The sequence below is a fragment of the Schistosoma haematobium genome, chromosome 5 (genome assembly GCF_000699445.3).
Source record: "Schistosoma haematobium chromosome 5, whole genome shotgun sequence".
NCBI classification, from domain to species: Eukaryota; Metazoa; Platyhelminthes; class Trematoda; order Strigeidida; family Schistosomatidae; genus Schistosoma; species Schistosoma haematobium.
The window spans coordinates 20,065,898-20,078,821 of NC_067200.1; the positions used below are offsets into that span (position 1 = coordinate 20,065,898).

The 12,924-nt window shown below is 34.1% G+C and overlaps 1 protein-coding gene across 1 annotated transcript in view; it reads left to right on the plus strand.

Moving 5' to 3' along the window:
* The window catches only part of MS3_00009342 (uncharacterized protein), a 48,086-nt gene extending 36,470 nt beyond the window's left edge, over positions 1 to 11,616 (plus strand). Inside the window, exon 10 of the mRNA XM_051217702.1 lies at positions 2,778 to 11,616. Within this exon, the coding sequence (XP_051065134.1) occupies positions 2,778 to 3,400 (623 nt within the window). The 3' untranslated portion in view covers positions 3,401 to 11,616. The remainder of the gene's footprint in view (positions 1 to 2,777) is intronic.
* Positions 11,617 to 12,924: the final 1,308 nt, after the last annotated feature.

A 12,924-nucleotide genomic window follows, 5' to 3' on the forward strand; every position in this document is an offset into this window, starting at 1 on the left:
ATTCCGAACTAATGGTTCATATGGACTCCCGTATCCTGAAAGAACAAATGGCGCATGAACCAATCGTTGGTCACCGGCTACCATGGGACTGCGTCCCCTGACGTTGCTCCACTGCCTTGTGTATCAGACCTTTAGGTCGAAGGCTCTGGGTGTGGCCCCCCAAGAAATCCATCTGCTTAAGTCTGGGCACCCGGGCAGTATCACAGCCCTCACACAAATCAAATGAGATTTATATGACTCGTATGTATTATCTGGTGCCCCCTTGCTCTGTTCTGGTTGTCACGTGAAAGTCTGGATAGTGCCCGGTTCTCCTGAAAACCAATGTAAAATTACCCCAGCCTACAAGGGTGTATTATATAACTGTATAGTTTATGTAGTTGGGAAGGGTTGGACAATCCACGTGTTTATTGTAACAAATGGTTGGAGATGTTGATAAAGACGTGTTCACGACACTTAGTCTTTCTCCTTCAATTTTCAGTTTTAAAATTATTTCTAACCCAGGACCTTCGGTCTCGCACGCAAACGCTTAACTTCTTGACCACTGAACCGGCATCCATTGGTGTTAATGTCTTATTTCAATCAATCCACGTAATTACGCGACCATCTTCCATTGTACTGAGATCGATACCTGTCTCTACCTGACACGGATTAGCTCCACTGGTCAGGGCTTCTCTGTAATGACAATCCTGTGATGATTTCATCTCATTTATGTTTCTGTATAACAATTACTGTTCTCTGATTGGTTATCATAATCAGCTTTCTAGCTTTCGTATATTTCCCAAGGTCATGTTTTGTTTTACTCTATACAAATTTGTTTTCATTCCAATTTAATCTTTGCTGAATATCATAATCTTCTTCTTCTTCTTCTTCTTCTTTTCTCTCTCTCTCTCTCTCTCTCTCTCTCTCTCTCTCTCTCTCTCTCTCTCTCTCTCTGCATTCTAATCTCTTCTCTTGGTGTCTTCATTGTTTGGAGACTATTGTTATTGGGTTTTGTTTTTCTCTGAAAAAAAAATCACATTAGTTCATTCGTAATTGGTAAATTACTTTAATTATTAACAGCATTAAAGTATCATACGAAGTTTTCAACAACAGAAAAAAATTTAACAGATGAGAGAAAAAAAAGAAACAACTAGATTAGTATGATTGATTGGTGCACACATATATATTTGTGTATATAAGTTTGTGTATGTATGTGTGTGGGTGGTTGTGATTGGAGGGAGAGTTCACATAGACACAGGAACACAAAGGCACCTAAGTTTGTTTTTTTCCTAAAAAAAATAACATTCAAATAATAAGTTACTATGACAACAATGAGTTAGTCTACATCTTTTTTTCATTAGTAATCACACCATTAATCGATAAACATTTCATGACAGAGAGAGAGAGAGAGGGTTCACCTCTAGTAGGGGTGGTGATATAATATTATTGAATTTATCATAATTATATATACACATATTATAACATTACATGTATAAACATGTGAGTAGAAAATCTTATAAGAATCCATTTATTTACTGCTATATGATTGATATATGAATGTAATGTAGAAAGAAAGAAAGCAAAAAAATCAGTATGTGTTCTGAAGGTAGGCAGGTAGGTAGGTAGATGGAATGGAAACAGCAGACAAAAATACATCCATATATAACACATAGAAACTCATAAAACTATGCGTAAGATGAATAAACTAAATATGCAATGTAAATTGTATAAGTCATATGGAATGTAATTTTGAGTCATGCCTTAAGATTATAGATATGGAGAGAGAGATATATATATTACATGATAATTGTTATTATAAACTAATCACTAAGATTTCTATCTCTTTTCATGATAAAATATTATTCATTAATGAAGTAGTAGTAGAGTTGGACGGACTTCAATTTTCCCATGATTGTTATGTCTACATTCTGAATGGATCGATTCGATATTTACCATTTACACTTATAACCTACCTGAATTCGATAGTGTTTAGTAATGGAATCAACGAATTGTGTTTTGTTTTATTTTTAAGACTAAAATATCTAGATGTTACTGCAACTTAATAGTGTTGATATTCAAATCGGAACTCGAACTTAGTATCTTTCGATTCAAATGACCACTGTGTTGTTTATTGACTTTTTGAGTTTAGTTAGACAAGTCACTGGCATTTGCAACAACGATGTACTATAATTCAGTTGTAAGTGTTTCAATCTCTCCGTTGTCGATGCAGGGTAAAAGGTGCGTCCCGGATTGCACTGATAGCCACTATCTAACTCTGTGTAATTATTAGCTATTACTTTTATGTTGTATAGTTGAGGTAGTGTGTTATGATGATGTAATCAGGCTATATTATCTGAGATACTTGTTCGAGGAATCCAGGTTGAATGACAATTAGACTAAAAGATTCAAATTCAAGGTTTAAGGGATGACATCGTATTGTTGAGTATATTAAGCGTATGATTGTCCCTCACCTGATACTGCCATCCCATAACGTAAGGAACGGAGGTCTAGAAAAAGTAGGTTGTAAAAATAATATATCTCACATTGTTCACTTCGTTGCTGGTAGGAAGGCCTCATAGGTATGTATATCGAGTCAATAAATTAAGAACTACCTCGAAAAGGCTATGTGCAACCAATCTCAAGTAGTTGTCTCTTCTCCTGGATTACAGAATCATACTACCAGATTGATGATGGGCACATGTCCACTTTTTTTCTACTATCTATGCTTCATATTTATATAGTTCTGTAGTTTAACAATTTAGTTACACTTGTGTTTTTTAATGCTTTTTTTCTTCAAGGTCCATCAAGTCAAGTTGCTCAACGTTTTTATCGAAGCCTAGTTAATGGTTCTGTATGTGGTTCACCATTTCCAATAACTCCTGTTGGTAGTTCTACTTCATCAACATTTAACTTTCTTCATACACCTAACAGTTGTGGCGGAGTCAGTGGAGTAGTAAGTGGTGTCTCTGTAGGAGGTATTGTCAGTTGCGAACAAAACAATAATATAGCACCATTGAGCTATTGTCATCAAACAAATGGATTAACTACTACCATTACTGATAATAATAGCAGTAGTTATTCCACGTTGCCAACTAATCATTTGCATAGTTTTAGTTTCACTCCATTGTCTGTTGATGATTTAGACTCATCGACTAGTTTACAAATTCTACCAACTTGTACAAATCATGAATTATTATCGACAAATAATCGTAATTGTATAAATCAATGCGCAATATTGAATCATCATCATCATCATCATCATTGTTCCTCATCACCGTCTTCATCTCAATTTATTTCCTCCTCTTCTTGTTCGTCATCGTCTTCTTCTTCCTCTACCATATCATCGTTTCATAGTCATACGATCAATAATAATACTGTACCGATGTCGTCGACAGCATCTGCTTTCTCGTTACACAACTAGAAGTGTTTGTTTGTTCGTTTATATATATGTGTGAGAGAGAGTGCTTCGAGTGCCCCCTTCCTTTCTTCGTGTGATGATGTACACAAATGTGTGTATATGTTTATAATATACATATATGTTGCTTATTTGCTTTTTCACAGGGATTTTTTTCTCTTTGTCAGTTGTTTGAGTATACAAAATTGTTTTTTTATAATTGTTCTTATATTTTCAGAGAAAACCATATTCTTAAGATCAACAATTATCTAGTTATTTTATGCATTCAATTCTAACGATTTGGTGACTTTATTTTGCCTATTTACTATTTATTGTTTGTTATATGAACCGATCATGATTGCATTTTACACTGTGTATGTGTGTGTGTTTATCAATGTCTGTGCGGCTTCATGTTTTCTTTTACTTTGGTGTTTATTTCATAGTTTCTTTTGAATTATCGTTATTCTTATTTGTTTACTTTCTTGTTTCATCATTTTTCTTTTCTTTCAATACTCTGACATATAATTGAATATGCCTATTTTTACAATTGAACAATATATGCTTTTGTTCTATCGGTGAATGTGCTCATCACCCAACTACCGTGAACCTTTGCAGAAAAGTTGGCTGGGGGGAGAGTTGGTGCAGTTTTTTTTCGCAGTTGCTCTTTTTTTTCAAACTCTCAAATAAATCGACATCGACTTAACTGATACCGCTATTATTACAATTTTGTCATTGTGGTTCTAGGAACGTCATTGGATTCCTATAGTTTACAGTGTCTTATCTGTTTACGATTGTGTGTGCAGTGAAAAATATCAGGTGTAAAATGTATATTTCCATTATCTCCCGTTTATTCTCACTTGGACTATGTATAGCATCCTTTAATGCATATATGTATGTATGTATGTTTGTGGACAGAAACAACATCATTACGTCGGCGATGGTGCTGAACAGGAATTGTAAGAATTGTGCTATCTTATGTGTAGTCTCTTAACCTCTCTCTGTTTATTTACTTTCTTCTACATGTTTGTATATGTATTTCGAAGCCTTTCTCATTAAAAATTTCTATTCATTCTTTATTGTACACAATTATATCTGGTATTTTTGCAAATATATACACATGTACTACTCCTACTTATATCCATGTAAGCGTCATATTACCCGGTTGCTACAATTGATTGATACATTCATTCATTCATTCATTGAAGGTATACATATAATTCACATTCTATAAATACTGTGAATGCTTATTTTATGATAGATTTTTTACCGGTTGTTTTTCATTGTATGTATATGTGTTCATCATCACATTTCATCTATCTATCTATGTATTATTGTTCAACATGATTATAAATCATGGTGACTAATAGTACACCAGTGTTATTTTGTCAATTCTGCTTTTATGCAATACCTTTTCTCATTTTATTCTATACATAATAATTATTTATTTGGTCATTTTTTATATTACAGCGCCAAAAGATATTATGTAAACATTTATTTATTTATTTATTTACTTATTATTATATCCTCGATTACATACTACTGGTACCCGTCTACCTAATGCGTCCATCTCCCCACTCTGTCTCTCTCCCACACCCCCCCTACATACACACACACACACACACACAGAAAGTAGAAACTTCGTCTGTATAATGACTTAATTTACTCGTATATAGTAATGTATATCATTCATTCTGTGGTTGATTGATTGGCTTTCATTGTTTCTGTTCTCCTCCTCCCTGTGTTTTCATTTCTCTTTTTTATTGTTTCTTCTCATCATGATATACCGTATAGATATATATATTTGTTTGCCACTCTCCTCCTTATCTCTTATTTGTAATAATATAAATAAATAAATATTTTTCTATATGCTCAAGAGATGAAAAAGATTGTGAAACATCAAATAATAGTCAATATTATTCTATATGCCTTGTATTTATTTATTTATTTGTTCGTGGTTCTTTTTTCCTGTTTATCATGAATAGTTACTATCTGAACTTGTAGATATATGATAATGACAATGTGCCTGTGTGTGTGTGTGCACATTATTCTAAAGCGGAGAAAAAATGTCACAATACAAAGATATGAATAAATAGAGGGGGGGGGGTCAGAGTATATAAAACAACACACATTTATTTAGTGATATGTATTATTATATTCTGCAAAAAGAGGAATCTAATCACAATACCCATACCATACAACATACTACTGATGATGATGATAACATGGGAAAATTTTCTTTCATTGGACAATGAGAGAGAGAGAGAGAAGAAAAAGAAAACAAATAAAATTTATTTATTTATTTATAATATTTGATGATTTTAGGCTTTTATTTTATATATTTTTATGTATCCCTATCCCATCGTTTCCACCCCCTCCTATCCCTCAATGTCTTTTATATAACATATATTCAGTGATTTCATGTTGTATAATTTTTTTTCGGGGGGGGGGCGGGGGACAATGTATTGGTAAATAAATTTTAAATTACAAAATTTGTAATTCCAATGTATTTCTCAATATGAAGAAAAAAGTGGTATGTATGTGTAAGTATGTAGTTGAGTATATCCTACTATTGTATATGTATGTGTAGATAGATACACCATTCGCAATTATATATATATATATATATATATATATGAAGTAATTGTTCCTGTTCTTATTCTGGCGTTCTCCGTGCATCATTCTATTCTTCTGTAAGTTTTTCTTCCTTAAAATTCTGCAAATCTATCTGTATTCTCTTTTTTTTCTGTACAGATTAATTGAATTGTTGTGATGAAGGAAGAGATGTTTTCATTTCACATTAGAAAAACTTGTTCAATATTATAAGAACAGTGAATTTTGTATTGATTAAGGCACAACTTATCGATCCGTTGAATAGATCTCCTAATTGAATTGAATTTCAACGAATAGGTAGTGATAGTTAAGATGTATATATTCATACTAGTTTATATTACAAACATTTGAGCTCAAAATCAACTGTGTATTTATCGTTCATTAATTATAATGAGAATGTATGGAAAGTGAATACAAAGAGAGAGAAAGAGAGAGAAGAGGGTTGGGAAAAGGATAAACAATATTGGTTTTCTTGGGTTTTTCTTTTCATTTCGAAACTTTGTATAATGCAAATGCTTGTGCGTATGTGTGTGTATGTATGTATGTATGTGTGTGTGTGTGTTACCCATGTACCCATCTCCTACCTTTAAAATTTAATTTACATAAAATTTACCATATATAATTGTAATTCATTACCGGTTAATAGAAATAATACATTATGAATTGCTATGCTTACAATGTTTGTTTGTTTGTTTGTCCCCCCCGCTAAATTAGCCTTTTGATCATAGTAATCATATATATATATATATATATATATATATATTGTTTTTTTTCTAAAAAAAAGAAAAACAAAATCACCTATTGCCTTCATTGTATGTGCATGTGTTATTTGTGATTTGAGTAAAGGTTTCTGATAATATGATTATTATAAAATAATAATCACTATAATATATATAGACATAGTTACTGTGACTGTTTTTCTTTTCTCTTTTTTTGTTTTGTTTTTCCCCCCCTCCCTACTTTTTTTCTCTTTCTTTGTTCTGTTCATTTATTCATTTATTTTTCTTCGATTTATTAAAAAAGAAGCATAGATTAACTAAATTGATATATGGACGTGTATGTATGTATGTATAGTGCTGTTGTAATTATTCGATTTAATTATTGCTAAGATGATCCAGTTTCTTTGGTAGTAAACATTGTGAACATATATATATATATCAATAAGGTGTTGTCTTTTCAATATTTGATCATTTCAAAGATTGTGTAATGAATAAGAACACAAATGGGGACAATTGAATGTTCAGTAAAGGAGTTGTAGAGATTATTAAGTTCTTGATTGAGATGATGAACTGGTTGATGTTAGACCACCGTTGGTTAAGAGTTCGCGTGCGAGACTGAAGGCCACGGGTTCGAATCCGCGAGCGGGATCGTAGGTGCATACTGCTGAGAAGTCCCGAAATACGATGAAAAGGCCGTACAGTGCTTCCATGTTTCCAACGGTGGTCTAACATCAATCGGTTCATGATCTCAAACAATTGAATGTATTTTGAATACAAAATTACAGAACAACTTGGCGAGATTTGAAAACTGTACAGTAAATACTTCATTTGTAAAATATTCATTAATTGTCCCAAACTTTGTTGCTCCTTCATTTTTACATTAATCATTCTCTTTTCTTTGATCTTCATAACCTTCTGCAACCAAACATTTCACTTACGATTGATGATACATATCATAGTGAACGAGATTACAGGCGCGGATAATCAAATGTATTTGAATACACAATTACAGGATCTCTTAGTAAAATCTGAGAACCATATAGTAAATAGTTCATTTGTAATATCTGAATCAATCGTCTCAGACTTCACTTTTCCTTCATTTCCACATTAATCATCCTCTTTTTTATCTTCTTAACTTTCTGCCTGTAAGCATTTCACTTTCGATTGTTCATGTATCTATACTCGTGATATCATTTGGTCGATCAAGTCAAAGGAATTAGTAAAGGAATAAGTTTGAAGTCAGTCTTACATTGTGTTTGAAAGTGAGACGATGTAATGATTATGTTTCATATCTATTTATGATGAACAGATTGTATGGAACACAATCTGGGACATTTGTTGATCTGCCTAGGTTGGCAAATCATATTAGCACTGCGAAACGAACTTATGGAGACAAATACCAATGTTAGTAGGAATGATTAGGTATCGAAGAAAATATTGGAAGGTTCCTAATTCCTGATCTAAGCGAAGACAAAAAGTAACTACCTGATTCATTGCTTACAATATTGAGTCATATCGCACTAACTATTGATCATGATATTCATGCGGACTCCACCAAGGTAGTTTACGCAAATTTACATAGCTCAGTCCAATTATTAGTTGGTTTACAGACTGGTGTTACATGTTGGTTTGGTTATCCACTAGCTTTAATTCTACATAAGACAGCATTCTACGTCGAGGCACTAGGTGTCGTCTTTGTTGAGTCCCTTGCATCTAACATCATTATTGTCCGATTGGTGGATCCAATACACGAGCAATGATTCGAATGAATTTTTGACCGAACAGTTGGTTCATCCTTTGTTCGGTATACTGGCATTTTGTCGCATCACTAGTGATGTAAGTTGGCAAACACCAACCGAGTTTTCTGGAACTGTGCTGAGATTTTGTTAGACACTTGGCCATCAGGTCTAATGATATTTTCAAGCTAAATATATTATTGGAGATGGATTTTCACAAATTGATTTACTAAACGAGACCCTGCATGATGATTTAAAGGGCAATACAAATAAATCAATAGCATACTTTTTTAACAAATGGTCAATTCGGCCACACCCCATCTCGTGAATCTTCGTTCAAAATCCTCCACAAATTAAAAAGAAAAGTCTCAAAGAGGTTTGGATGAGGAGTTTGTGTATAGTTGAGGTTATAATGATTTACTATATCAAATGCGAACTCTGTTCAGGAAATTCATGTTCAGTCCTTTATTCTCCCATGGTCTTAAAAATTATGAGTACTAATTATTCCCTTCTCCTCCACTTAGTAGGTAGTTATCTTTATTTTTTTTATTATATAGATTAGTACTCTATTACATAATGTAAGCTCTTGTTGAGGTTTGGTTTTCTGGTTAGCGTTTTTTTCTTAGCGAGTTCGTTTTCTACGGGATAGAGTCGATAACCCCATGCCCAACTCTTCTCATTTATCCGGGCTTGGGACTGGTAGTAGCCCCAGGGGGGCAATAGGCGGAATTGAAGTTTGGTTACTTTTAACTAAATTGTTTAGACATTTATAATAAACTGAACAGTTAAGTTTTAATTCTACATTAAGTCTTCGTTTCAGCTGGAGACTATTTGAGTCACCTCTAAATGGTAAGTAAATAAAGACTCGTTTTTTTAAGGCACCAAAAATGCTCTGTGCTACAATAAAATTCATACATATTAGACGATCTAGGGGCTATCTGAATAAGTTGGTATTTGAAATGAAAGGTTTTAGATTCAAATCTTAACGTGATCATCAAGATGCAGATAAATTCAATTGACTAATCCCAAATAAAACGCAACTTACGGTCTATATTCCATTGAACTGGTGCATTCAACTTGGTCTTAGCAATGTTGATAGATGCAAACTACTTTGTTGGGGTCCACGTGACTATCGTAACCAATGGTTGGAGACTGGATGACATGGCTCAGAACCGATCACAATGGCGTCGATGTATATACTCTCTGTCTTACTTTAAACTATGACATTAAAATCGCTCCATATCTTGCTTTCTGTGAACTAATTCTTTCTTCCTGTACTATATCCTTATATGCAATCTTTCTTTTATATATTACACCATTGAAGTAACTACCTCTATGAATTTGGTGTTCATCTTGTTGTGCTAATGAGGTGTGGCAACTTGTACCGATGCATGTATGTGCCTGGTCCTAGGTATGGTTCTCTTAATCAGTTAGAGCAAATCAACAACAATATGTTTATAGAATTTATCATTTTTTCAACTTTAAAGATTAATTATAATCAGGTGTTTGTAAACAAAATTTTAAAGTTGCATGGAATAATAGTGTTTTTACCTACTCCTGTTACTCCTTGTGGAGGAGCATCGAAAGCATAGGAATAATACTGGCAGGATCAACCAGTTTATTCATGGTTATATAATATACCCTTGTAGGCTAGGGTTATTTTACATTGGCTTTCAGGAGAACCGGACACCATGCAGTCTTTCACGTGACAGCCCAAGCAGCCAAATCAATCGCGTTTAACAGGACAGCCAGATATCGCCCAGGCTTAACCCGAGCAGTACAGCTTAATCCCGTTTTACAGGAGAACCAGACACCGTATAGGCTTTAATGCTACAATCTGAATAGTACAGCTCAATCCTGTGGCGCAACCACGCAGGTATGAAGCACGCTGGTGGACCATTCATATACACATTCACGTCACACATATAGTCATTCTGATCAATGATCGCGTGAATAATAATAATGATGATTAAAATTTTAAAAAGTCTGACAAATTTCGGTTAATGAGATTTATATGAATGTTTGATATGTAATGCAAAATGATGATAACATACTAATTCTGATTCGTTTGTATCTATCAATGCCGTCAGGTGAACAACAACATGTCTGTAATACAGTACTTCCATCAAACTACCATCTAGAGTAATACTATATGCTTACAACGAAAGGAAGGTGTCGTTCACCCATTATAAGTGCCTATAAGCCCGGAAATAACACATCGGGAACTACACTCCAGAAAGCTCCATATAATTGGCTTTGGACAGTTGTCCTTTAGTCTTGTTCTATAGTCATACTTACAGGCATTCTAGACTACACCTAATCCATTTTCTTATTTAAATACTTCAAAGGGAAGTATATTTCTTCGGTGCAGGCAATTGAGGATTTACAATTTCCCGCATACATCTAAGGGAACTTGAGACTTATTGATTGATGCCTGGAAGAAGAGAAGGTTTCCACAACGATAATCATTGAGCACCTACATAGATAGTGAACATAATATTGAATATCTTTTAAGCATTCAGAATAATTATTAAGAAGTGGATAACACTCTTGTCATTCTTTGCTAAGGTTTTTAGCATCAAAAATTTTCAATCCAACGTTGTAAGTCACTGTATGTTATATCGAAGTCGTGATCAGTAGAGTCTAATTTGTGTCGGCTGGAGACAAGTATCTACCTCAGATAATGAATCAATCGTTGCGCAAGATCATGGATCGATTGAAGCTAAAGTTTATTAATTTTTTTGGATAGCAATCAACAGTGGAATTCAAAGCACGCGTTTCGTCCCATTAAAGATTCGTCACCTGTATGTGTAATGTATTTCATTTATATCTGTCGACATAAGTAGTATGTAACACTAATGAGAAGTGGAATGTCTGGCAACATAAAATTTGGAAGATCGAATCAAAGAGAACGAAAATAGAGAGTATTTGTGATAGCGATAAAGGAACGATGACGTTTGAGACAATTGATGAAGGATTTGCAAAGGATGTATTTAATTCACATTTTATGGAACAACTGTGTAATTAGGTGTTAAGAAACAAATTGGTTGTCTCCATCTAAGTTCTCGTTCACTGTAAATCCACCTGCATCTTATTATTGATGGTCAATTCAGAAATCAATCTTATTACCCTTCTACTTCATGCACCAATGCGTAATCTAATTAGTTACTGTGGTCAGGTAATATTGAGGTGACGAGTTTCAAATGGCAAGGAGAGGGCATTCTGGATTCCACTGCTAGCCATCACCCAGCTCTTTTGAAAAATGCTTGTGACTGATGACAATATAGATGCAATCCTTTTTGGACAGAGATATACCGAAAGAGGCTAATCAGCCGAATCCCCTAACACTAACAGTTGGAAGATTGAACAATTACAACTGAATTATGGAGTATAATAAGATTTTATTCTTAATTTATATCACTCACTTCCATTTTAAACCATTTACAACTCTCTGATAATGAATTCCATTTCATCCCACAAATATCATATCACTTGCATTTTGTTCGTTATTTGTTTTGTTGATCTTCAAGTTGGAAATAATCAGTTCCTGTTAGCTAATGAGTTTTACATGTAGATCAATTGTCTATTGTAGTATTGTAGTGTGTGTTGCTGAAATCGACAGATATAAGTAGTGTATGTCACTAATGGGTGGAATGCCTCAGAGGCAGAAGGTTGAAAAGATTAAAGAGAAAAGAACGAGAACAGAAAGGGATTTCAAGATCATGGAACCAATTTCAATACCTGATGCTCACGTCTCGCTTAATTAATTAACATCTTTCACTTTATAAGAAAAACAAAAAAACACTGCTGAGGAGTCCCATACTAGGACGAAACGGCCGTCCAGTGCTTCCAGGTTTCAAACGGTGGTCTAACATCAATTGATTCATGATCTCAACCAAAAAACACAGAAGACAAATAGTTTGTTCCATACTATTGAAAAATCACTTTTATATCAATTTCAGTTGTTCATTTAAGTAATCACGCTATATTTATTTGTACTAATAGTTGAATTCATGAGTCGATTGAAGTTAGACCACCATGGAAAACTTAAAAGCACTGGATGGCCGTTTCGTCTTAGTATGGGACTCATCAGCAGTGCATATCCACGATCCCACCTCGCAATATCCGAACCCAGGATCTATCAGTGTTGCGCGCGTGAGAACGCTTCACCTGTAGACCACTGAATCGGTTGGCATCCAATGGTGTTAACGTCTAACTTCAATTAATCCACGAAATTGAGTGCCACATTCACCATTGTCATCAGTGAGTTACTATCTCACAACAAACCTGGTTGAAATCCACTGGTCACGGCTTCTTACTAGAACTCCAGGAAATACCTCTTGAAAACCGTCACTAATAAGCATATGATGATTATAATCACATAGATATCTTGTGGATATTATAGTAATTTATTTGTTGAAGCTAGACAACCATGGAAAGCCTGAAAGCATTGGACGGCCGTTTCGTCCTACTATAGGACTCCTCA